Raw genomic sequence first — 27,858 nt, 5'->3', positions numbered from 1 at the left:
CTACTAAATTTTCAGTCAAAAACCCTTTCCTTATAAAAACAAAATTAAGTTGCTATAATGCCTTAATTAATTTCTACAAAGCAGAATTAATCCAATTCCATTTTAAATATGTTCATTTTTATCTAAATTGACTTGACTTGTATTATTTCTTTTTTATATAAATATTTTGACAAACATTTGTTTTATCAATCAGTTTTGTGTTCAAATAATACTTTGCCATTGTAACCTTTCTTTTGTGTCCATTATTTCAATTAAGTTTGATTTTCTGAGTAAAATTCTGTACATGTTTACAGCAAAAATAATCAAGATTAATTATTCTCTTAATTTTGAGCCAATAACAAATGTGACCGCATAGATTTCTGGATATTCAATTGAGTGTGGATGTATAGCAACATTTGTTATTAGACAAAAGCCAATAGTTTGCATTTACTTCTGACTTTAAGCCAAAAGCATTAATGAGGAAAGTGTAGGCTCTGCAGCACTGACGAGGTCAAAATGACCTTACAGTGAAAATCTTCACTTGATGTCAATTAATTCTAAGGGTTGTTCTTAAGCTTGTTCTGGAAGTCTTTGTGCTCTTGGTGGTATACTGACATTAGCCTAATTTTGTGCTGAATCACATACCATGTTATACTACCTCTCATTATCAGCAAGCCATAATAAGCTTCAAGGCTATTTAAGTACTTTCAGTGAAAAGAATTTAGACCTAATAATAGTTTATCTAATATCTCAACTTGTTCTGTACTTTGGGGCAAAGCAGATGCTATGTAGTAATAGTGGCTGAATGACTTATGCTAACAGAAAAAGCACCAAACACCGAAAAACTGGCCTTGAATGGACCCTCAGACAAAATACACAGGCTCTGGTGCTACAGATCTAAAAGGTGGAAGAGGTTTTACCTTGAAATCAAAGAAGTCAGCCAGATCTGGAAAGGAGGACTCATAGTCATCTATTTCACCCTCTTGGAGAACAGAAGAACAAGAAATAGCCCCACAATAATAGAAGACTTTTTTTTTTTTAAGGTTCACATAGTGACCAAATGGCAGGAGTGAAATGTTAATTCACCCCTTTTCAGTGTTATTTGAAAAGAGCTAGACCATTGAGCTTTTTGTATAGTGGCCAATGACGGGGATTTGAAAACCTGGAGGAGAATATAGGTTATCTCTACAATCCAGTCCACAGTTCTCTTTTTTTCATGTAATGTGTTTTCCTTCTCTCCTAGCATCTGTAGGCAAAGTTTTCAGGAGAAAGATGGGAGGAGAACATCATAAGGCCTGCAAAGACTGGAAGGGCTTGCATATTGTGGGGCAAATGTCCTGTTTTTAACACGGGATCATGATGAAACAGAAGCCTGTGAGGAGCTCAGACTTGGAGATGAGTGGGTGTCTCACCTCTTGCAGGCCTGAGTCACCTGGTCTATTATGCCTGTATTCTAAAATAATTTAACTGATAAAGATGGTCTACAACCTTTCAGATGAGACTACTGATATGTAGGTACCCTGAATCTTATTCCAGTAAAGTCCATTCTCCATGTAGAAAGTTCTTACTGAACTTACAGGACGTTCAGTATCTTTATGTTCTTTAGAGACTGATGTACTTCTTCATTTTGCTCATTCCTAGAAAATAACTACCTCTTTCAGGTGGTTCAACTGTTTTCATCTTTAAAATCCTTCCCAAACATTCATCTGCATGCTTTGTAACTTGATCATTTTCTATCTTGGCCCTGTTTCCTCCTATACTCTGAAAGACTCAGAAAAGGGAAACCAGAAGAACTGAAACCTAATGAATCTCTTTCTTACAATTACTTTATAAGTCAATTTAAAACTGCAGTGCTTAAATATCTGTCTTTTAACCTTTATTTCTTACTATTCCAATGTTCCTGTCCCATTTCAAAATACAGCAGCTACTGATCTGAATGTCTTCTAAAAGTACATTTCATCCCTATTCCTAAATTTCAGGTCTGGCATCCTAAAATAGGCACTTCAGTTATTCCTTTGCCATTATTATTATTACTATTATTTAAATGTTTTCCTTATAACTATTTGATGCCTGACGAGGGGTATTAGGCTAATTCAAAATGCTGAACAGAACTACCTTAAATACTCTACTAATTGAGAAAGAAGCCACCGAGGTTGCAGAGAGCCCTGAAGTGGCCTCTGATGAACAGACAGGAATTTAAGTGAGTCACCACTTGCTTGCCTCCTCTGATGCGTTTTTTCATACATCACTATTAAGTAAGCATGGCTGACCTGGAGCTCTCTGTCCCCGTCCTCTTCAAGCTGTTGGGGTTTCGGATGAGTTTGTCCAACATGTTGACAATCTGCCCAAATTTAGGCCTGTCGCTTCTCTCCTTCTGCCAGCAGTCTAGCATCAGCTGGTGGAGTGCAATGGGGCAGTCCATTGGAGGGGGTAACCGATAGCCTTCCTCAATGGCTTTAATCACCTATGGAAGACAACAAGATGGTACATTATGCTGCCAGGCAAGCTGCTGTTCGAGGTTCACCCTTCTGACTGGCATGTTTCTTGTACGTGAAGCTGCCAGCAAGCTTGAGTCTGGGAACAGCTCCAACTGCTTCACATAAGCCAAAGCTGGACCTGAGTATCGCTGGCGAGAGGAGACGGAAGCCAGCTGTTGCTATGAGGCGTACTCTAAAGGGAAGACACAAAGTGTCTAGAGCCCCATCAGATCAGCAACGTGGTATCAGTTTTGGTGATGGCCCTCAGAGATCACATGGCCCTGCCTCCCACCCCCAGTCCCCTGCCTCCCTTCGTTCAGCATCAGCACAACTAAACACTCTTAGCAAAAGAGACTCTGACTTAGTAGTGCTAAAGACTTCCCTTGGGAGGCAATTAATAGCTGTCTCCAAAATGGAATTTTCTTTGCATCCTTCTAAGCCCCTGTCCTCTTACATAGACAGCTAGCAGGTCAACACCAGAGCCCAAGTCCAGATGCTCAGCCATTTTTTCTTTTGGATTACTCTACCCTTAGACACCAATTCTGCATTTCATTCCTGGGCTCAGTTGGCTGTTAGTCAACCCTGTTAAAGGTGCTAGTATGTAGATTTTTTTTTTAAAAAGTAAAAAACGATTTAAAAAATTCCTTCTTTGGGGGCATTTACATTTTAAAGGAGACCGTCTCACATCCAAGGAAGGAAGTTATCATGGTAGATGATAATTGTCTTATTGCCCGTGACCATCCAGAGTGGTCTCCTTGCCTAGTAAGTCATACATAACTCATTCAGCAGTCTCTTTGCTAATTCTAATTTTCCTACTCTGTCTTCACAGGCATTACATTATTTTCTTATAGACTTTTCTCTAACATCCTCCCCCTGCTTTGGGGTATAAATTCCAATAAAGTGATATGGTAGGACATGCCAAATTTACAGAGGGGAATCACTTCACAGTTTTTTGGATATTCATTATCTTCGTTTATGAGTATCCTCTGAGATTCTGGAGGCGACTTTATTTGTTTTGGAGTCTAAAGGTTTTATTTGCTTTAAATCACTCCGTTTATTTTTCTTTCTATCAAAATGATAGCTGCCAGGGAAATAACCAGTGGTTGAGCCATCCCAATGACCCCATTGGATTCATCCTGTGATGGTTCTATTGACTGCTTAGAAATTAGCCTTCAAGCCGGGCACGGTGGCTCACGCCTGTAATCCAGGCACTTTGGAGGCCAAGGCGGGTGGATCACCTGAGATCGGGAGTTCAAGACCAGCCTGACCAACATGGTGAAACCCCGTCTTTATTAAAAAAAAAAAAAAAAAAGAAAAAGAAATTAGTCTTCAACAGAAAAGAGTCTGTTGGGTCCAGTGTCTATGGATTAGTATGACTGTGGGCTTTTTAACAAGCACACCGTTTCAGTTTAACAAATCATCTTGTGATTTATTAAACCCTCTGATCCTCTTTCTCCTATGTATTTGGCCAACATCATGTATCAGTATTACCTGCTTTTCTTTGTAAAGTAGACTTCTCTATGCTGTCCTACTGAACCTTATTCTATTTGTTTCTAGCAATTACACTAGGTCAGTTTGATCACGTGGGTTTCTTTTATCTTTCCAGGTGCATGGTGTTGACTCTAGACTTGATGAGAACATTCGCACTAATTGAGGAAAATGAAAGCAACACTGGGCTCATGCCAGGGGAACATAAATTGTTGTAACCCCTTAGACTGATTAATACTCTTTCATAAGCTCCCTATCCACTGCCAGCTTGGAAGATGGCTCATAGGTTAGCAAAGCATCTTTTCTCAGTTTACTGCTAAATATTTTGGGGGGCAGAAGATTAAACCAAACAAAAAAGTTTGCTAAGTTTGACATATTTTCAACAGTTACTTTCACTCCATTTACCATAATATGCCAAATTAATTCTATGAATCAAAGTAATTCTCCAGATACATTTCCTATTGATTCTTGTTCTACATAGAATCTAACATAGGGGCAAACAATAGATCAATATTATTTGTGAACGAGAAATGGCTTCAGATGCCTTTTCATGGATAAAGCCAGAGAACTGAATGTTCAAAACAATAGAATTGTTTCAATATACACAGAAACTGCCAAAACTACAGATCTGAACATATTTAGGATGGAAAACCTGACATCCTTAGATGCTCTGCTCTTATAAACATTTGGCCATGACTTTCAATGGAAGAAAAAGAAAGCTTAAGTATCAAATAATTACGGTAAATACATTTACTATTTGCTCATTTAGGCTTTTTGTCTTTGCCCCTCTGAGAGTTTCTAATCTGAATCCAATCTGAATCTGGCTACGAGAAGGTACTAGAAGCTGTCTGCATAGCATAATCACATAAACAATAGATTACATGCTATTTACCACCATAGTCTTTTTCCAGCCTGTAATTATCTATCACTTAGGCTAGCTGCTTTCTTCCCATCTGCTATGAATCTTCCGTTATTAATTCACAGATAATACAGTGTGAACACTTCCATTCCCCTTAATCTGGCTGATCAGCATAGAGAATTCTTTTTGCCCCACCAGATATGGAATGCGTCATTTTCTCTATTGCTCCGAACATTCTTTAATGGATAAGGCGACCTGAATCCTATTTCTTAAGTGCCTGGTTCTTTAACTGTCAAGGCAGGGAAACTTCCTGGTGTTTCAGGAGGACAAGGCAGATGGATAGGTCACATTCCACCACAGAGAGAATTTTTGAAACGAAGTTTCAAAAATATAATTCTAACTGATAATCTGAAGACCTTGCATTTGTAAGCACTCTGATAATGGTCTACCACATACATAAAAAATTAGGAAAGTTCAAAACGTGTAGGTGGTCATTTAATTTTGATATGATTTCCGGTCTTTCCAGAACGAATGTATACTTTTCCAGAATTGGCTAAAACGTGTTCTAGGAAGACCCCTTGACCTAGGACTTTCTCTTACTTTTTTTTTTTTTTTTTTTTACTTTCTTTCTCACTGGAGATGTTTGTAATTAAATTCTATTACTCTGGAATCTTATTAGTGTCATTATTGAATCCTTTTCTGAAATTGCAGGCATCGTGGATACTCCCTTACAAAGTAGTCCAGATGGTACATTTAAAGGGATGTGCATAATTTACCAAGGGTCATTGAGTGAAGCTTTATTTTAGAGTCCTCAAGGGGCAAGCTCTAATTACAATGCTGCCAGTTTTAAAATATTCACTAGTTTTCTTTCAATAAACCTTTCATGTCCATTTTCTCCTATGTGAAACTTATTTTTTCATAATCTTTGTATTATGAAAACTTTAAGCCTCTTAAAATTCAAAGTTTAATTTTGTTTCACTATGAATTAAAATTATGAGAATTTAAAAATTTCATAATTTTAAAATTATGAAATCTTTAAACTTCTTAAAATTCAAAGTTTAATTTTGTTTTACTATAATTTTAAAGTTCACCAAGTAAAAACACTATCCCATATTGTTTATCTATGAATCTATGTGTGTATGTCTCTATCTCCCATACTGTACCATGTAGCCATTTAATTCTTGTCCTTGAAATCAACAGACGTTGGTTATAATGTTGAACTAGCTTGCTAGATATATCTATATTAAGAAATTTGAGTTTAATGTATCATTTCAAACCCCCGCTCACTCCATCATACAGTAATGCAGAACTTTCTGAATCTCATTGTGAAAAGATATATTTCAGAATATAGAGACTTACATCTTGATTGGACATATCCCAATAGGGCCTCTCTCCGTACGACATCACTTCCCACATAACGATTCCGTAGCTCCATACATCACTGGCTGATGTGAATTTACGATAGGCAATTGCTTCTGGCGCAGTCCACCGGATAGGAATCTTGCCACCCTGCGAATATTTGAGCCATAAGTTATTCCTTAAGTACATCACTGATGTGCCATTTTAGATTCTGAATGTAGTTCCCGCCAGCCAAGCAGGACAACAGCGTTCTTGAGACAGCTCTCAAAACAATAAGACACTTGCTCATTTTTAACTCAAGTCTTTCAGGTTAAGACAGTTCTCCTCATATGTTTTCTTTGCTCACAGGGAAGTGACTATGTAATCTAATTATGTTTTTAAAGCCTACCTATGATCTGAGCTCTGCTTAAGGCAATATTCTAGAAAAAAAGAAATCTCAGGTTTTACAAAATATATGTTATCCATGGGATATCAGTGGATAGGTATCTGACATTTGTTTGATTTCTTGTTGGATTCTCTCACCCAGGAGCACAAAGGAAGGCAATGCTTAATACTGCTTCAGGACTCAGGAATGAAAGAATTAAAATATGAACACTTCTATCCATGATACAAGTCTACCTCCCCTTATACAGCATGAGAAACATGCCAAATAGCTGGGAGATGATAGCTAAACAGGCCTTTAGAGAAGGCCAAATAATACCAAATACTAGAGTTATTACCGACTTTTATGGAGTAAGGGTAGGATTTTAGTTGCTATTAAATTAAAAAAAAAACTTGTAAAATGGTAAAGCAACTGAATATCACCCCAGAAAAGTTTAAAAATGCACTTTTTTTTCTTGCCTCAAATGTCTTGTTTATGCTTAGGTATAAGATGTTTTCAGTCAAGTTTTCAATGTCCCAGGGTTCCCCCTGGGAAAATTAATTCAAGTCAAATTCAGACCCTTGAGGTATTCCCAGGGCCATCATTTAAAAATGTTCTTTGCTTTATTAGGTAGGGCTACTAAACAGGACAATAAATTGTACTGGAAATTGCTTTGATACATTGCAGTAGACTCTTGAGAACCCAGTGTATTGCATTCATCCTTGTTACATACAGAAGGACACTTGTGCTACATTCCCCGCTGCTTAAATATTTGGCTAAGGTTTTATCTATGTAAATGTATCATTCTAGAAGTCTCCTTTAACTTTTCTTTCTCCAACTACTGGGAAAAAATAAAAGATCATCAAAATTCACAAAGATGTATTCTTTTCTAAATGAATGGACTTGGAATTCAAAAAAAAGACATGCATAAGATTCAAAACTGGAGCCAAAGAAATAGAATACTCCCCACCTCCCCAACCAAACAACAACAAAAACCCTCCATTTCTTGGGATTGCAGATGCAAAATGAGGAGTGTTAAAGGGGGAAAATGGCTGGTAACTGTCAGCTTTGTGTTGATTTTAACAGTGTCAGTGTTAATGGCCAATAACTGTTTTATGATTCTGTGTTTATTCCATTAGTATTTTATATTCAGATAGTCAAGCTAAGATAGCACAGCCATTAACTGTGTACTTAAAACTCTTAACTGTGTTCTAATCCCCGCTTATCTACCAGTGGTAAAATGTAGGCCATTAGATACTAGAAAACCTTGCATAAGATAAATGTTTTATAAATCCTGTATATCTGTTCTGAGATTTGTAGCCAACCAACCAGAAACATTGCTTTGTCTCATTTAGAATAAGTATTTTTTAAAAGAATAGAAAAAAGGCAAATACAAAATCTAAAATAAAAAAAAAAGGAAGAAAGAGGCAGGAAGATAGGCAGGCAAGTACAAGGGCAAAAATGAAATAAATAAGCGAAGCTACTGTTTGATTTTCTCAGTAATTGATCATTTGATGTGTAAACTGATCCTTAATACTTGCTTCTCAGTTCACTTTTTATTTAAGACACCATCTTATTGTTCATTAGCACTTTGCCCCCCTCCCCCCACCAAAAAAAAACATAGAGGGAAAGATAATTCCTTTTAGTTTGTGGCTGTTAATATGGTCATACATCTAGAGTCAGCTTCAAAATCCCTCTTTTCTTGGAAACATGGTTTAAAAATGAATGCAGGAATATGAAGAGGCTTCAAGGGATGAGAAAACTTTAAAAAATTAAAAATAAAATCAAAAGCGTTTCAATGTCAAAGTGAGAAGAGAGGAACAGTTTCACCAAAGCGAAAGCCCTGATGTCACCAATCTTTCTCACCCTGGTAGTGTAAGCTGCTTCCGGATCATCCTCAAGCACTCGGGACATGCCAAAATCAGATACTTTGCAGACCAAGTTGCTGTTTACCAGGATGTTCCGTGCGGCCAGATCACGATGCACATAGCTCATATCAGACAAATACTTCATCCCGGACCCGATGCCACGAAGCATGCCCACCAGCTGAATGACTGTAAATCTGCCATCATTTTTCTGCATAGAAAAGGAACGAGGAACAATCCCATTAGCATTAGGCCAAATTAATTCTCACCAAACATTTATTACTTGGATCTTTTTGGATCTCTGTATCCGGTATGCAATGAAACCTCAACATTATTTTCAGGCCTTTCTGACCAAAGTCACTAATTCACTAGCAGACTGTACCCTAGGAGCTGGGTTTGCTTCCTGTGATGCATGGACATTATCCAACTGTAATGAATCTATGGTTCCAACAGCTCCACATTACAAGTATAAATGAAAAACTACCCTCGTTGAACATGGATTATTTAATAGCCTTAAAAATCACATCATTCTCCATTTCTCCTCTTCTTTGCCCCATTAAAAAAAAAATCCACAAATACAACCAAACAGAATGAATCCAAGGACTCTGTTAGGAGTTTTCGAAATAGCAACATTCTTGGGTTTAATATAAAGTAGTCACATACCCTGAGGAATGCATCCAAGGAACCATTCTCCATGTACTCTGTAATGATCATTACTGGTTTACCTAGAGTTTTCAGAAAGAAAAACACAAACCTTTGATGAGCACTGCAGTTAATGAGATAAAAATGGGCTGCGCACAATTTTACTGCCAAGACACCTGTCTTGTGTGATCTAATTTAATTAAAACAAGCCAAGCTTATGCCTCAGCTGTGGGGCGCTAGGAATGAAATATTAAAAGGACGAGTAGGTTTAAATTCCATCTGGATGGTTAACCCTTTGGGTGGCTTGTTGACAAGGTCTTTAGCTAAAGTGGCCTCTAGTATCCAGGGAGCACATGAATGGATAATTGCTCTCTCAAGCCAAAGGGGAAAATGATAAATGGGAAGGCTTGTTTCAATGCAAAAATAATCTTTAGGATAATTAATGTATTTTGTCCCCAGAAGAGCCACTTGTAAGAAGCTAAGGAAGTCAATAGGCAGATAAACTTCTTTTCTTTATTTAGAGAAACCCACGTTTCAGGGAGAAGTAGCTATGCTGCAATACTTCATTACCCAGACACTTTTTTTTTGAGACAGAGTCTCACTCTGTCGCCCAGGCTGGAGTGCAGTGGCTCTTGGATCTCGGCTCACTGCAACTTCCCCCTCCTGGGTTTAAGCGATTCTCCAGCCCCAGTCTCCTAAGTAGCTGGGATTACAGGTGCCTGCCACTATGCCCAGCTAATTTTTTGTACTTTTAGTAGAGATGGGGTTTCCCCATGTTGGCCAGGTTGGTTTCGGACTCCTGACCTCATGATTCACCCACCTCAGCCTCCCAAAGTGTTGGGATTACAGGAGTGAGCCACCGTGCCCGGCCTCAGACACAACTTAAAACCAAGCCTGCATGACATAAACTTCTCTTCGTTGTCTTGCTCGGCTCACGGGCCCTGTCCTTTCTCTTCACTTTCCCTAGCTAGGAATAGACTTTCTTCACTTTTCCTAACTATGAATAAACTTGCTTTGGTTTGATTCTTTAAACTGCCTACCTCAAAAAACAAACCAGAAAACCCAGAACAGTCACAGGAAAGGTTCAGTAAATGATTTCATCTGAGATAGGAATTTAAATTCAATACCAAAAGATCCTTGTTTCCCTTGCATCCCACCCCACTTTTTTTTTTTTAGCAAATAAATAAAAATGATTTTAAGCTCTGAGAGGAATGAGTTGGAAACAAGATTTTCATTAAAGTCTACTCTCTGAGGACTTTAGGACATAAGAACCATTCTTTATTTTCTTGATTACCAACAATGGGCTCAAGGTCTGAAATTCCTTCTTTCTAAAGGGTATTGTTGGGGAGTGAAGGGTTGGAATCTTTAGGTTTTTTTTTTTTATAAGGATAAAACAGGTCCTTAAAATATTCTTGTGAAAGAAAATAAAATATCAGTTTGATACATCAAAAATATTCACACTGGCCAGGCACAGTGGCTCATGCCTATAATTCCAGCACTTTGGGAGGCCGAAGTGGGGGGATCACTTGTGGTCAGGAGTTTGAGACCAGCCTGGTCAACATGGTGAAACCCTGTCTCTATTAAAAAATACAAAAATTAGCCGGGTGCAGTGGCACACACCTGTAGTCCTGGCTGCTTGGGAGGCTGAGGCAGGAGAATTGCGTAAACCTGGGAGGAGGAGGTTGCAGTGACCCAAAATCGTATTAATGCACTCCAGCCTGAGCAACAAGAGTGAAACTGGATCTCAAAAAAAAAAAAAAAAAAAAAAAAAAAAGTACCATGGACATTTTATTTTCAAGTGAGGAAAGAAGGCTGGCAGAAAAAGTAGGAATCTTGGTGCAGACCAAAGGATGCGTAAAACCATTTCTACGTCTTTTCCCTTTGCCAACAGGAGTGATGCCTGCACATCCTCTATCAATATAAATAGGAAATGCTTAGTTATCAGATTCTTTTATCCTGTGTGACCAGGGTCTTATACTTAAAAAAAATATATATATATTATTTATTTAATAAGACAGGGTCTGACTCTGTGGCCCAGGCTAGAGTGCAGTGGCATTAGCTCATTGCAGCCTTGAACTCCCGGGCTCAAGGGATCCTCCTGCCTCAGCCTCCTGAGTAGCTGGGATTACAGGCATTAGCCACCAAACCCAGCTTGTGACCATAGTCTTCTGACGGAAGAAATGTGTCTAAACGAGTGTTAATCAACCTGCCGCCATCAAAAGATACTTTGTCAACTAATGAGAAAGGGCAGCCTCTCATGGCTGTGCACTAACACCTCCTTGCATTTCACCAGATCCCTCCGGAGCTGTGGAGACGACAGGAGAGGATCTAAAAGAGGGGGTCACGTGGAGAATTTACGGTCCTCCTGCCAATTTAAAAAGTTACTCAAGTAACTGCTGGTAATGAATTCACACGCTTCAACTCTACCCTTTCACCCTCACACCTCCCTAGTCGGACTCTTGGCACCATCTTCACAATTTTTCCACATTCCTTTTTCTGTTTATTAAAAGTATCCATCTGTCAGAACCTTTATGAGCTCTACAAGAGAAATAAAGATTAATGTCTCCATAAGCAGAGGGGCTTATAAAATAGGCTTGGGCTGGGCTCTTGGATAGAGGGGTCTCCTTCCCTGCACCACACAGGGATGCAGTGGGGAGGAAAGGGGTGGGGGAAGGGGATAGCTTCTCCAATAGAAATTTTAAATCACTTTAATTCAGTGACAACTGCATTATGCAAATGCATCCAGTCGTTTATAACAGTTACAGCTGTAATAGCTACGCGTTTCAGAGGTGCGGTGGGACTTTAATACAAAGATCCCCTGTTTCTTCTCTCTTCTACAGAGGTGCTATGAAAATCACTGTCTGCGACAGGAAAAACACCCTAAGCTGAACAGAGCCTCCTTTTTAGAAAATGGACCTGCAAAAGTATTTAAAGGGAATGTTATCTTTTAATTAAAGTAGTGAAGGGCTCTGGGAGGCCCTGAAGGCCACAGGCAACAGAAAGATATCCTGTCTGTAAAACTAATCTCAAAAAGCAAATAGAGCTATTCTATGCTAATTATAGCCTTCGCTTTAGGCAGAAAATTATATATCCTTCCGCCAAGGTTCCCTTTTTTTTTTTTTTTAAGATTCTGAAGATGGGGAAAGAAGTACCGACTTCTTACGACATAATAGCATCATTGAACACATAAGAAGTATGTTTTGAAAAAATTTGCTATTGTGCTAACCACTCTAAATATTCTATTTCATCCCCAGAATAACCTTATAAGGCAAATGCCGTTTTTACCTCCATTTTACAGATGAGAAAACCGAAACAGAGAGATTGAACAGGTAGTCCAAGGTCACAAGCTTTCGTAGCAGCAGAGCTTGTATGCACGTTGTTTGTCCCCAGGCCAATAGTTCTCCAAGTGTCCTTCCTGTACCAGCAGCACTGACTGAACCTGTGCTGAGTGCTCTAGAACTGCAAACTTACAGGCCGCACACCACCTGCTGAATCAAACCTCTGAGGAGGAGGCTTGTCCTGACAAGCTTTCCAGAAGATTCTTACTTATGTTTAAGTTTGAGGATCTCTGAACTGAATAGTGTATGCTTTCTCTCCCATTTTAGTAACCACCTCATTTCTTTTTCCAAAGGATTTTGTACTTCGTGTCCTACTAGCCACCTCCCCCAGGCCTAATGTCTCATTTTTTCTTTTCTTTTCTTTTTCTTTTTTTTTTAAATACAGACAGGGTCTGCCTCTGTTGCCTGGACTGAAGTGCAGTGGCACTATCATAGCTCACTATGACATGGATAGGAGGCAGGGAAATACTAGGTAGAAGAGGATGGTTCCCCTACAAAGGCCCTACCCTGAAGCCTGGAAACCATGACCGTTCGGCTGGGGACAGCCAAACTCTAAGGGAAGATTATCTTCCCTCTCCATCCCCTTTCCAGCTCCCCATCCTACTGAGAGTCACCTCCATTACCCAATAAAACCTCCATACTTACCATCCTTCAAGTCATGTGACCTGATTCTTCCTGGACAACAGACAGGAACCCAGATACTAAGAGGGGAGGGTGTAAAAGGCTGTCACCCTGACTCTCCACCAAGCTGGTTAACAGCCATCTGCTGATGACAACTGCTAAAAGAGCATTATTTGCAACATACACCCTGTGGGGCTTCAGAAGTCAGGCAACTGCTCACCTAGGCTCCTGCAGGTGCTAACCTGTGTGCTCCCTCTCCAACAAGAAGTCTGAGCTTGGTGGCCAAGCAAAACAAGCCACACCCTGTTGCAAGTTCCATGAGGGGTTCAGGGAAATTTCCCATCTCAACTGCAGCCTCGAATTCCTGGGCTCAAGTGATCCTCCTGCCTCAGGCTCCTAAGTAGCTAGGACTACAGGTATGAGCCATTGTGCCCAGCATCAGTTTTTCTCTTTCATCTACTTTCCTCCAACTGCTTCACCCTACTGGGATGGCTATATTGTCATTACTCTGTGCACACTGACTGAAGATGCTTTCCACAGACACCTTGAATCAAAGAAGAAAAGACTTGGCCTTCCAGGAGACATAGCCCCAGGCTTACAAGATCCTTGACTTGTAGTAATTATAGTGTGTATGAGGGATCCTGGAACAGAGCCACCTCAACAGGGACTACCTCAGCTGTACTGTCCATGTGACACTTTATTAGTTGGTCTTAGCCAGCCTTACAGATGTATTGAGGGTTTGCTTCACAAAATGCATCTGTTGAGCTGTGTTGCATTTTAACTGAAGCGTGGTTCACAGGCTCAGCGAATGCTAATGGACTAAAAAAGGAAAGTTCAACCAGGTGTTACTGTAAATAGGTGTTGAACTGCAACAGCCATAAATCAGGCAGAGCAGACAAGCAAATCCCCCAGTATAATAAAGATTCCCAAGCTTCACTCTCCGCATCTGGAACTGAAGCTTCCAGCACAAGGTGTGGCCAGGTTTTGTTGTGCTTTACAGGAAAAGTACTTAAATTTTATTTTGCTTACCATCTGCTTGTGCCTACCCTATGACAATCAGTTTGGCCTAGCAAATATCTGAAAGATGGCATGGCATACCAAAAATCTGCAATATTAATTTCCCGAAAATCTCACACAAGCTGCCTTGGAGATAGAGTATCAGCTGAAACCATAGACCCATTTAGAGCTGACTACAAGATTAATGACTTGTCCTGCACTGATTTCCTCCTATTAGCAATCAGTGGGTCTGTGCCATCTGTCATTTCCCTGGAAAGAAAATGTGTGTTTAATTTCTCGGTAACTTCTAACTTGGTTTTGTAAGGGGAATGACCCACATACATTTAGTGACGACGCCTTCCAAGTGAATGATGTTTGGATGGTCAAATTGTCCCATGATGCTGGCCTCACTCAGGAAGTCTCTCCTCTGTTTGTCTGTATAACCAGCTTTCAGAGTCTTGATAGCCACGCAGATCTCTCTCTTGCCAGGCACTTTGAGACGCCCACTGCATACCTCGCCAAATTCACCTTTGGAAGAGAAAAAGAAGTTACCATGGACCAGAAGCACGTTCAAGATGAAAGAATAATAGCTGACATTCCTTGAATGCTTGTTACATGCCAGGTCCTGTGCTAGTGCTTTACATAGATTATTTCACAAAATCCTCCATGCAACCCTGAAGCAGACACTACTCTTAGCCCCATTTTAGTAGAGAAAACTAAGGCTAAATGAAGAAACCTACACCAAATCTTAGTAAGAAATAGAGTAAACCTTTTGAATGCAATCATTCTGATTTCAGATTGCATTGTTTTTCTCTAAGAATAAAATCAAAATTTGTACTAGAGTTCTTTATAACACACCATCTTTTATATTGGAAAAAAAGGAAATTTCATGTATATACACACATATAATATACGCACACAAATACATTTACATAATCCACACACATATTTAACATCCACCAAGAAAACAGACTCATTAGACTCATTAGCAGACAGACACTCAGACACTTACCAACTCCTATGACTTTTTCAATCTTAATGCAGGATGCGTCAATTTCTTTGGCAAATTCTCGAACTGCTTGGTTGGGATCTTCGTACGTAAAGGGATCCACATAAGTTCTTACACCTAAGTAATAAGCATGATAAGTTGGCTGAATACTTCTCAGGAACCACTAATAAACATAGGTAGTCTATGTCTGAATTTACAAAACATAGGAAAAGTCAAGTTAGCTGTATGGTCTTGACATACGAAAATGGTTACATTCTTGCTCTGGTTTTCATTAGTGGGTAAACAAAGAATTGTTAGCTACTTAAGAGGCTGCAGCTTTACCAACTTCCTGGAATGTCTTCACACTTCAAGGACAAGATTTTTAAAACAACCCATCCCATGGAGGAAATTTGGATTGTGTTAGCTGAATACTATCGTCCCAAGCAGTTGCTCATAGCTCCCTTGCCTTTGCAGGAAGTCCTGTCCACTACTTTCAGTTATCCTCCCTTAGGGAAGAAAATAGAAGCTTTTTAATTTCAACCAGCTCTTTCCACATGGTGTCACATTTTGCCCGATATCTGGATAAATTAAATATGTGACCAATAGTTAACAAAATCAGATTAAACCTAAGTTATTGTAGACAGTAAGGATAATATCAGCTGGTTGGTTTGAGAATACAGACTCTGTAGTGGACCTCCACTTCTTTTCTCTTTTGGAAAGAAGGGGTCATAAGCAAAGATATTCAAGTTGGCCGGAAAGCTTCAGCTGGAGGTAACAATTGCAGCCTGACTGTGAATGGTCTGGACATCAGAAAGTGCAATTCAGCCATACCTCATACTACTCATAAACTAAATTTAGATATGTTGGGAGGCAGCCCAGTGACAGATATCTAGGTCAAGAGGCAGAAGTCATTGTAAAAAGCTTTGTCTTGGCATTTGCACCTCTCCCTCCTGGAGCTGCTGGGGCACTGGAGCACAGAGTATGCAGGACACCAGTTGGCCCAGTCCCTTTGACTTTCCAAGCCTCATCCTCGTATCAGCACCCTCGGTTAGGAATGAGCTCCTTAAACTGGTTCTGGCTACTTCTTTTTAATAGGATCAGCTTTTTTTAAAAAAAAAATAAATCCCATGTAAAAATTTTAAAAAACGGTTTTAGGAGGAAATGAAGTGAACAAATGGAAAGCTGTTAGACACTCCATACCCCACATCACTTTATATGCTATAGACAAGAAAATCTGCAAGATGAGTCTTGTTACTGCTAGTCCCTCTCTTTCTTCTATCTTTTTTTTTTTTTTGAGATGGAGTCTGGCTCTGTCGCCCAGGCTGGAGTGCAGTAGCAGGATCTTGGCTCACTGCAACCTCTGCCTCCTGGGTTCAAGTGATTCTTGTGGCTCAGCCTCCTGAGTATCTGGGATTTTAGGGGATTATAGCCATGCATTAGCATGCCTGGCTAATTTAGGTATTTTTAGTCAGGGCAGGGTTTTGCCATGCTGGCCAGACTGTTCTTGAACTCCTGATCTCAAGTGATCCACCCGCCATGGCCTCCTAAAAGTGCTGGGATTACAGGCATGAGTCACCACTGCACTTCACCAGTCTTCTTCTATCTTTCTGCACTAATAAGTGAGTGACTTGTCATATTTGGCTATCTAAATATAAATCAGCTAAATTAAATTAAACAATCACTTCCTCAATCATATTAGCTACATTTCAAGTATTCAATACCATGTGTGGCTACTGGTTTACATATTGGACAGGGCAGATATAGAACGTTTTCTCAGAAAGTTCTAGTGGACAGCTCTCCTGGATAGTCACCAACCACTGTCTGTTTAAAAGTCTTCTACTTTGCTTAAGTCACTCTAGAGCCACTTCTTTGAATGTCTTCTTTGACCTCTCTGGAACAGCAAAATTAGAATCCACTAAACATTTATTGATAGTCACTAATTCTATATCACATATAGCCATTCCCTGGGAAGTAGCAATTACTGTTACATTTCTTATTTCCTCCTCCTCAAATTTTTAGTTTATATGAGAAAAATTACCCATTTAATCTTGCCACCCAGCTGCAAGAATGAGCCAGCTAGACGGATACTTTCTCAGGGTATAAGATAAAATAGGGAAAAGGAAAAATGTAAAGAAACTTCTCTACCTCACCCCACATCTTTAATCTCACCATCCAAATTGCCCATTTCACTCTGATACCCAGGAAGCACATTATTGGGATAATGGATATATTATATGACATTCATAGCCACATAAATACTATCTAGACATTTCTAAACTAGAAAATGCGAGACATGCTCTAAAAATACTATTTGTAAACCAATTTTTTGTACCTTGATTCAAATGTTTCTCTTCATCCGCTTCTTGTTTGGCTTTACTGTATTTACTCCGTCTATTAAAAATTTTTAAAAAGGATAATTATTTTCCTCAAACACACAAGCTTTAACACATGCCATAAGACAAATTCTTTGCTACTGTAAGTCAGGCAGGTATGCTATGTACATTTCAGATGTGACAAAATTGAGACTTATAAGAGATGAAATAACTTGTCATCCAGGTAGTGAGTCATGGTTTTAAGCTCAAGCCATCAGAGACACCTCTGACCCACAACTTTAAACTCAGGTGTCTTACAATAGATTAAAGCAAATATTTTATAATATAATTATAATTTCAAATCTCTCAGAGGAAATTTATCTTATTGAAGATAAGTTTATTGGCTATTTTTTCCATTTATATTTATGTACGTGTATATATGTGTGTTTGTATGTATATATACATTCTAAATTAAATTTCCACGGGTAGTTCTGTGTAAATCAAATGGCAATAATGTTCAGTATGTGACAGGTAATAATAAATCTTATTGCTATAACCAGATAGCTACTATCACAGAAATTCATTATCATATTACATGATACTCTTAACACAATACTTTTGTGGTTATTGGTTTCAGTTGCTGCATACAAATTCCCAGCTTATTCACAAAAAGTTGAGAAGTAAGTATTTGCTTTGTATTGAATTATGTTCTCTAATTTGTAAAAAATGAGCAAGGATAAAAATGAGAAGCTTTGATTTGCTTTGCCTAATTCACTTTCAGTAAAACGGTGCATGGTCTTAAACTTGACATTCTGCTCTTAACGGCTTTCAATAGTGTAAATCTGGCTTTGTTAGAAAGCTTTGAGGATTAGAAATCTTTAGTACATATAAATCTTGAATTAGGAATATATATATATCTCTTATATGAACTGGAAAATCAACTCAAGCCTTGGGAATTAAAAATATTGAAAATATATATATATATATGTCCTGAGTCAGGAGAATATCACTTAAAGGAATCAGAAAATCAACTCAGTTGATATTACAGCTGCTTAAAGCATGGGAAGTTGAAACCAAATTAGCATATAAAATGTATACATTCATGTTTCTGTCAGAAATGTAAAATTTACACTGGAATTTACATCTTATGTTTTCTTAGAGCTTCAAAGACAAGGTAAGGTAAGACTCTTACAGAAAAAGAAACAGACTTTGAGATGAGGAAACATTCCCCCAAGGCCAGGTGTCTCGGCAGTGTGGTCCTGTCAAAATCCTACGCCCCGAACTTTCAAACTTTGAACAGGTTGAATGGCAGATGATTATGCATAACAGAGAACCTAAAGGAGCCAGGCAGTACAACCAGAGAGGCAGCGGATCCTGGTCACATGCAAAAGCTTCCCTCCCACATTCCTCTCCTAATCGTCAGCATTGCAGGAACCAGCTCCGCAATCAGACCCTTAGAGCCTACAGATGTTTCTCCGTGTGAATAATTCCCTGGCAAATAATAATACCTTGCACTTTTACACTGTATTTAACTTTTCAAAGGGTTCTCATCTCATATATTATCTCCTCCAATAACTGTTTGCAAAGCAGGAACCAACTTAGCAAAACAGAGACCCCAGTGACTACAGCTAACTGTGAAATACAGTATTTCAGTCCCAAATCATAAGCTTGCATTTTCCTTTGCATTTAACTTTTCAAAGGGTCTATTTTTATTTTTTTATTTTTAATTTTTTGAGACAGAGTGTCACTCTATTGCTCAGGCTGGAGTACAGTGGCATGATCTCGGCTCACTGAAACCTCCGCCTCTTGGGCTCAAGCGATTCTCCTGCCTCAGCCTCTTGAGTAGCCGAGATTATAGGCGCCTGCCGCCATGCCCAGCTAATTTTGTATTTTTAGTAGAGAATTTGGCCAGGCTGGTCTCAAAGTCTTGACTTCAAGTGATCCGCACACTTAGGCCTCCCAAAGTGCTGGAATTACAGGTGTGAACCACTGCACCCGACCAGGGTCTATTATTTAATTGTGTCTTCATGACAACCCCATGAAAGCAACCAGGCAGGCAGATACATGCTTGGTTTCCCTGTAGATGAGGACGAGGAGCTGGGGTGGGGAGCAAGAGGATCACCACGTGCTCTCCTGGCAAGTACAGGACTTTGTGGAAGCCCTGATCCAGCCCATTACTTCACAAGGCCTCTCTTACTGGAGAGTAGTTACACAAGGATACCTGGTGAGAGTTAATTATGAGTAGCATTACATTTTATATCAATAAATTCACTTAAAATGAATTCAATGGCTCTTAAAATCCATTGCTTCATAAAAGTAACTAAACAGGTTTAAATACCCTGAAGCCAAACAACTTTCTATAAAAGATGAAATCTCTTCCAATCTTCTTCCCCTCCCTCCACCCCCATACTTTCCCTTCTTCGAAAGGAAATACAAGATCGTTAGGTCAGGGACTACTAAAATAACATTTTATGTCAGGAAAATGCCATTGCTGGGTCCCTAGGGTGTGATACGGTCCTGCCAGCCTGAAGGATTGTGTCTTATCAGAGCTCCTAAAAGCATTATCTAAAATTACAAGTATATCTTTTAAACCACTTAAGATCTCAAACACTGATTTGAATTTCTTTCCTTTGAAGAAGGAGAAAAAAAATGCATAGAGTGAGAAAGCTTTGGTACCAACTTTAAATTGTCAATGAAACAAAAACCTGGCATATACCATAGAAACTCATGGCCTGAAGCTGCCCAGGAAAGTGTTTATCTGTTTTACATCAAGCACATTCATTAAGTATGTGCAAAGCCAGAGGAAATACAAAATGACAGGGGTCATTAATTATAAGGTTGACACGCCCATCCCTTCCTCAGATGTCTAAACATAGAAGGAGGAATTAAATTAGTGGTGAAGGTGTGTTTTTAAATGAGATTTTTTACATGGAGAGTTATTTGGAGGAGAGGACCTTTAAGACTGCAGGAAATGGCTGGAAAAAAAAAAAAACACAAGGATGACTGTACAAAGGCTAATAGTAGCCTGTTTGCTTTTTAAAAATACCTGGAAAACAAAAATGCCTGTGTCTGTCCTGTTCTACCTTTAACACCTGATGGCCCTTTTGCCTTGGCTCAGTGTAGGACAATGTGGCCCATTATCATCCCAGGCAATAAAGCCCATGGAAGTTCACTACCGGGGCAGCCAGCCTGCAGGAAGCCACCCTGCCTGAAGAAGTGCTAACTCTAAGCTGACATCTGAGGTTGATCACCTGAATGGCAGAAGGAAAACTTTGTTGCAGGTTTTCTAACTATGGAGATGTGGCCAAGCTGATTAAAATTGGGAAGGAATGGAATGTTTTGTGAGTGAATGCTCCAGAAGGAAACATGGACCGTTTTAGCCTCAGGGGTGACAGAAAAGGTCCCACGCTGCAGGTGAAACTTTGAAAGAGTGAACTAAGCCCTCCTGCAGTCCAAAGGACACAGTAATAGGGGTATTAACAGACATTGTTGCAGAACAGCGTGAGCCCTCTCAACCAATGTGCTGTTCTGGCACCTTGACTATTCAATAAAACAAACAAAACAGAGAGGGGGAGCAAGGCAGGGGCCCACCATAAACTGTGCTTTTACTAAATTACTAACTTTTCTAGTCAAGTGGACAGATGCCATTGATGTGGTTCACCGTTCCAAAACTAATTAGTAAAAGGTAAGTAATTTATTCAGCTAAAGTGCATATTAAAGATAAAGCAATGTAACTAGCAGGACTCCAGGAGGTCCCTTTCCAGTATTGAATGGCATCACCCATGAAGATTCATAGCAGCCATTCTCGTTTTTTCCCTTCTTTACACTGTCATTGTTCTCACACTGAATGATCTCTAACTAGTTTGTGAGCAGCATGTTGAAATGGTTGCACGTAAGTTATTTAGAAATGTTCCTGAGGTACCATCTGCCCCCAATTGTGTGAATTTACATTACTTTATCAGAGCCGAATTAGGCTAAAAGTATTTTCCTTTTCATGTGATCCTAATATTCCAGGGAAGGAAATTAGAGCCCTGTGAAAGACAGATACAGTTTTAGCATTAAAATTGTTTTAGCATTACGTGAACTCCTAGCTCCGCAGTGGAAAATCTTAACCTTCAACAGGAAGAGAAAACTAACTTGCAAACTCTGACTTTATATTGTGCAACAGACTTGCACATTAATTCACAGATTACAAATCTTACCAACATCCCTAGCAGACTCCTGAAGCTTCGGAGAAAGCTTAGAACTGCCAATGTCAGCTTTTTATGTAGGTCAATTTTCTCAGTTAAGAAGATATTAAAATAATATATCTATTCCAGTATTGGAAGTCAGGAGAGCTGAATTCCTGTCCTGATCAGCAACTAACTTGCCATGTGATCTTCGTTTGTTTCATCTTTTTAGCCTCCAGTACCTAATACATAAGTAAATTTTGCCATAACCACTTCATTTTTTTTCTTAAAATTAATTCACTTCTCTTTCCTTATCCAGGAAAAAGAGGGTACTTTATAACCCTAACACAAAGGGAAACTCAGTGTCCCTAGCAATCATTAGAAGGTTAGTATAAAAACAGCATGTGCCTGGTTATCAGTAATACTTTCTTCTCACCATCTGTCCTTTAAGAAATAGGGGCTATTCTTGTATTCTAGTCCTTTCTTAAAATTGTTTTTCATTTGAATAATAAAATACTGTTTGGGGGACAGGTGTGGTGGCTCATGCCTGTAATCCCAGCACTTTGGGAGACCAAGGTGGGTGGATCACCTGAGGTGAGGGGTTCGAGATCAGCCTGGCCAACATGGTGAAACCCCATCTCTACTAAAAATACAAAAATTAGCTGGACGTGGTAACACATGCCTATAATCCCAGCTACTCAAGAGGCTGAGGCATGAGAATCATTTGAACCCATGAGGCGGAAGTCACAGTGATCTGCGATCACGCTATTGCACACCAGTCTGGGTAACAGAAAGAGACTCTGTCTCAAAAAAAAAAAAAAAAAAAAAATGGGAAGAGGGTGTCAGAGAAATTTAACATACATTCAGTCATCAGTCCTGGAGTTATAACCTTATAACTGTATTTTAGAATGTCATTGTTAATAGTCCTTTTAAATATCACTTTATAAAACAATATAGAAAAGTGGTTATGTTGTGGAGGGAGATCACAAATACATAAATGTAGAAATACTGCCATGGAAAAGCGGTTATGTTGTGGAGATCACAAATATGTAAATATATAAAGGTAGAAGTCGTGAGTTGCTGCTAGAGAATGTACAAATGTGGTTTGAAATAAAACTTCTAGGAACAGCATCACAGAGGTACAAGAAGTGTTGTGTCTTAAAATAACCTAGATAACAAGTACAATTATGTGCTCTGGAAAGCTGAAAGTATTCTGAAATTGTATCTTGAGTGATGAGAAAGACACAGACAAGGATGTCTACAGAAAATATAAAATTAAGTTGTTTAACATAAATATATATATGAAATAAAAATATATAATATGGATAAATCAGTATGTTTAGTATAATATCTTATTTTAGGTATTTTATAAATTTAGTAGTTTGATTCTTTCATCACAATCCCTAAATGTTTACATGTTCCAGCTGGCCAGAAGAAAAATGTAGATCTCACTAAAAAAACTGTAGATTATTCTGGCTTGCCTTAGGCTCAGGCTTCTCAGTGTAAACTGAATATGTACAATGAAATAAATGAAACAATCACTATAAAAAAAAAACTAGCAAGATACCAACCATGAGCCTGAGGCTGTTTCCTCTTTCTTAAATGACAAATTAGCACCAAGTAGATTTTCTCTCTGAGGTCATCAGAAGGACTGAAACTTTTCTCACTATGTGAGTTTCTGTCCATCGACTTCCTTAGAAGTCTTGCATGCCATCAGCAGAGTGGGAGTCAGTTCAAGGGGACCCCCATAAGGGATCTGTCTGTAGCATCCTTTCTGGCATAAACATTCGGTGATTCTAAGAAGCAGGAAGCAGTCCTCCCAGCAAAGGACATGACTCAGATTTTACAGGCTAGGGTGTTTAATCTGTTGCTTTCTCATACTACTGGCTGAAGTCTGGCAAGATTATTTCGTGAGTACCATGTACTACTTTCATTAGTCCTCTCACGAAAAGCCTGGGCCAGGCTTTTGTCCGCACTACCTCTCTCTTCTCTGTTCACCTGTTCTTGTCCCATTTAAACATTTATAGTCCAAGATAACAGAGCAGACAACCTGCGTGAGGAGAAGAATTGGCTGAGTGTGCGAGAGCCGCTGCAAGCCTGTCAGCTACCTGGCTCCAGGCGGCCTTTCCCATGACAGCTTTATGGCCGACACTAAAGAAGAATCAATATGAGGGCAAGGGGTTGACATTTCATTTTCTAAAAAGTGATCCATTGAGGACCAATCACCAAGAACTGTTTATCAGCCTTGGGAAGTGACATTTTTTTTTTAATGGGGGAGAAGGGACAGGAATCATCACTAGGTAACTCGACAGGCTCAATTCTCTAAGGTGGGGACTCATAATTGGAAATCCAATGCATCCTGCTATCAATCCTGCCTTATATAATAAAGTGATCAATAAAAGCAGAGAGGAAATTAAGTCATCAAGCTTATGGATGCTATATTCTGTAGTCACAGCTTTTAATAAACTTGTCTCCCTGCATTACATTTTCATATGCTTTTCCTTTCTTTTCATCAAAGCCAGTGTTTCAAGCAGAACATCCAAAGGAAACTTATAATGAGGTGACTTATTTCTCATTACTCCAGTTTGACTGCTGTACTTAGGGCCATTTATACCAAAAACAAAAACAAAACAAGCCAAGTAAGTCTAAAGCAAAGCTGGACTACAACCAGAGAACGTTTCCAGTCAACTCAAAAAGATGGTCGAGACAGACACAGGCAAGACCTACTTTCTGCAGAGAAGTGTTCTGAGCATCCTATGGTGCTGAATTTTTTTTGTTTTTTTTTTAATTTTGATGAAGTTTCATTCTGTCACTCAGGCTGGAGTGCAGTGGCACAGTCTCGGCTCACTACAACTTTCGCCTCCTGGGTTCAAGTGATTCTCCTGTCTCAGCCTCCCGAGTAACTGGGATTACAGGTGTGCACCACCACACCGGCTAATTTTTTATATTTTTAATAGAGATGGGATTTCACCATGTTTTGAAGACTGGTCTCGAAATCCTTACCTCAAGTGATCCACCCACCTCAGCCTCCCAAAGTACTGGGATTACAGGCATGACCTGCCACGCCCGGTCGGTGCTGAATTTTTATCAAATATTTTTAGAGGTGGAGATATTTATGAATTGTATCTGTTTTAAAACTTTTGAACATCTTAATTTTCTAGTAACAAAGATTATTTCTGTATAGTGTAAAATTTTAGACAAAAGAATATGTAATCATGAAATAAAAAAAGCACATGTAATTCCTATATACTCCCCCATATGCTCCCTGCTCCCCACCATCAGATGGATATATACTAATGCATACAGTTCCCAGCATTTATATGCACAGCATGTGCACATACACAAAACTAAATGGCAATGTACAAGAAAGAGGGCCATCTTCATTGGCTTTCAAAATCAAATAACAGGGGAGGAAAGAACAGTGGGAATTTAAATTCTATGCAGGTCAACCTGAAGTTTCCAAAGCCCAAGATATACCGCTGTTTAGAGTACAGTGGGTATGCCAATGTCTATATATTTTTGCATGTGTGTGTATTAAAGAAACAGAAATGAGAATTTATTGTGGATTTAACATCTCAAGATTTGACTCATCACTCTAATCAAACATAGCTATTTATAGATTTTGCATCAAAAGCAATAAACACAATGAAAAATAGATGCCGGTACAGAATGTGTTGTTCTATACTGTGCTGTATTAGAGTGAACATAATTGGTCCCCATATACCAGAACACTTTGGAGAGTGAGAGTGGGGGCATGATATTAAATACATGGCTGGGCATGGTGGCTGAGGCCTGTAATCCCAACACTTTGGGAGGCCGAGGTGGGTGGATCACTTGAGGTCAGGAGTTCAAGACTCCTGACCAACATGGTGAAACCCTGTTTCTACTAAAAATACAAAAATTAGCCGTGGTGGTGCGTTGCCTGTAATCCCAGCCATTCAGGAGGCTGACACAGGAGAACTACTTAAACCTAGGAGGTGGAGATTGCAGTGAGCTGAGATAGTGCCACTGCACTCCAGCCTGGGTGACAGAGCAAGACTCCATCTCAAAGAAAAAAAAAAAAATACATGTACCAACTAGGACTATCCAGGCACACTAGATTATGTGGTCATCACTCTAATTATAATGTATATCAGAGGAAAGTAAAAGCATGGTGGCTTGCCCAGGCCAGTGGAAATAGCCAAAGGCATTGCTATGATACTGGTGAGATCATCAGTCAGCAGAGAGGGACAATGCAACAGATGCTGGCCTCAGAGCCAAGCACAGCTACTACCACTATGCAGATGTGACAACCTTGGGCAAGAATTACTTCTTTCCTAGGACCCCTTCCCACTTCTAGAGAACGAAAAGCTTTACATTTAAGAGGATCCTTTTGACATCCCCAGGTTCAGCCTTTTATTTCACCAAAAGCCCCATCTTGTGAAACAGTCCATGGTATATGGCCATGCAGATCAGGGAAGCGGCAGATGCTTACACACAAAAGACAAAGAAGGCCCGGGTGCGGGGCACATATCCGTGAGCACTCTTCTGGAGCCTCTGGGCGGTGGGGGAAGAGGGGGAGGTGGGTGGACGGGAGGAAGTAAATGGAAGCAAAAGCAGTAAGGAAAACTGGCTCAAAAGAAGGTGCCCCCAGTTTGTTGTTATTTTTCTGTCCTTCTTAGATTATTTCTTAAGTATCAAGTCAGATTGTGAGCACTTAGAGGCTAAGGACTGAGGTGTTTTAGGTTCATTTTCAAGAGCAATGCCATGCCCACAATTTGCTCAAGGGATATTCTCTTGAAATCCATTGATTCTCTGGAAATGCTAATGGCCTTTCCTAGGGGAAGACTGAATGTGGAGTACCCATTTCTTTGCTTTAGTGACCATTACTGTTAAGCAGTATCATCACATTGAAGCATCTCCTGTGTGCTGTATTACCTACTTTGCTTATCAAAATTCTCCTGTCAATAACCCTTCAAGGAAGACAATGATGATCTCTATTTTACAAAATAGAAACAAAGACTCAGAAAGGTTTATGTAGTAGTAGCTGGCAAATGGCAGAGCTCAAAATTGGGGCCCAAGTTTTATAGGGCTTTTCCTTGCCTTTGGCAGTGAGTCCAGGCTTAAGAGAGGGATAAACCTAACACCTGGCAGCTTAGAGTTTCTAGAAATCTCCCACTGGCTTGCTCTTTCCGGACCTCTCAGCAGTCAGGCCTGCCACCAGGGTGCAGCCAGCAGCTTTAGTAGGGGTGTGGGAAGATCAAAGCAACAAGGAGGAAGCTTGGGATGTAGATGCCATGTTTATGATGCAATCAAAAGCTTAGCTTTGTGTGGAGGAGAAAAAAAACCATCATGAACACTGGGAAGGTGGGGGCTGCACAGTGAGTGGCTTCAGTGCTTACCTCCGGCTGATGACAAAAGCTGCAATGAGAATTACCACCAGCACCACACTGCCTGAGACAGAGACCAAGAGGACTGTGGAGTTGGCCCCATCTCCAATGATCCGGGAAGGCACTGAGAATGACAATTACACAAGGGTCACCTCTGGGAAAGTCTTAAGAAGCAGAACTTCTGAATGGGTCACAGTTTTCAACGTTCTGAAGTCATTTGGAATGCTCACAGTCTCTTTGGCTTTTAGTTAAGTATTCATGCAACGGCATTTTCTAAGACAGCCTTAACGAGACAAAGACATTCTTTTTATAACTGAATGAAGAATTTCAAACAGAAGACGCATTAAATCCTATGGTAAACATAATTTGTTGGTTTTTCTTCTTTTCCTTTCCATCCCCACCCTAACCCTTACATAAAGGGTCAAATGTATTCCTTAGTGAGAAAGACCCTTGAACATTTCAGAAAGGGCAGTAGTTTTGAATGTACCTCCTTCCCCCAGAGCTATCAAAAACCTGCTCATTTTTGCCTAGTTCAAAAGCCACTTCTTCCTTGTACCCCTGCTGGATAATTTCAACGGCTGTCGATCTCCTTCAGATTCAACTCTATTTTCTCTTCTGCTTTTTTTTTTTCATGCTTATTTTATAATTTGTGAACACAATTTCTTTCTTGGACTGAGGTCAAAAATTCTGCCCTATCATCTTTTTATCAAACAGGCCCAATTTGGGTTCATTAATTAATGGGATGGAGGTAACTTACACCGACTGCTTGTTCATGGGTAGGACCCTTTTAAGCATTTTAAATTTAATCGACCAGTCAATCCAACTCACAATGTTTAAAGATTTGATATGTTTGTCTAAAAGTTCTTTAAAAAAATCGTTATCTGACTTGATTTAAAATGATTCTTAGAAATAAAAATGGAAAAAATATTCTTGGCCCCTTCTTTAATCTGCTCAGGGAGAAAATTCCCTATATTAATATAGGGTAGCTACGCAACCCTCAATTAGTCAGTTTAGTAATCCCATTTTTCATGGTTT

General features: G+C 39.4%; 1 protein-coding gene across 2 annotated transcripts in view; it reads right to left on the bottom strand.

Moving 5' to 3' along the window:
- The window catches only part of EPHA4 (EPH receptor A4), a 153,427-nt gene that overhangs the window by 7,628 nt on the left and 117,941 nt on the right, over nt 1-27,858 (bottom strand). For both annotated transcript variants that reach the window (XM_012446303.2, XM_012446304.2), the window contains exons 8-15: nt 26,836-26,947; nt 17,306-17,364; nt 14,998-15,111; nt 14,328-14,513; nt 9,052-9,113; nt 8,390-8,599; nt 6,163-6,312; nt 2,250-2,443 (exon numbers count right to left, since the gene is read on the bottom strand). In XM_012446303.2, coding sequence (XP_012301726.2) covers nt 2,250-2,443; nt 6,163-6,312; nt 8,390-8,599; nt 9,052-9,113; nt 14,328-14,513; nt 14,998-15,111; nt 17,306-17,364; nt 26,836-26,947 — 1,087 coding nt within the window. The remainder of the gene's footprint in view (nt 1-2,249; nt 2,444-6,162; nt 6,313-8,389; nt 8,600-9,051; nt 9,114-14,327; nt 14,514-14,997; nt 15,112-17,305; nt 17,365-26,835; nt 26,948-27,858) is intronic.

The sequence above is a fragment of the Aotus nancymaae genome, unplaced genomic scaffold, assembly GCF_030222135.1.
Source record: "Aotus nancymaae isolate 86718 unplaced genomic scaffold, 86718_ANA_hifiasm-v0.15.2.pri h1tg000008l, whole genome shotgun sequence".
In the NCBI taxonomy this organism is placed as follows: Eukaryota; Metazoa; Chordata; class Mammalia; order Primates; family Aotidae; genus Aotus; species Aotus nancymaae.
Note: the sequence above shows the minus strand (reverse complement) of the source record. Positions and strands in the feature narration are given on the sequence as shown.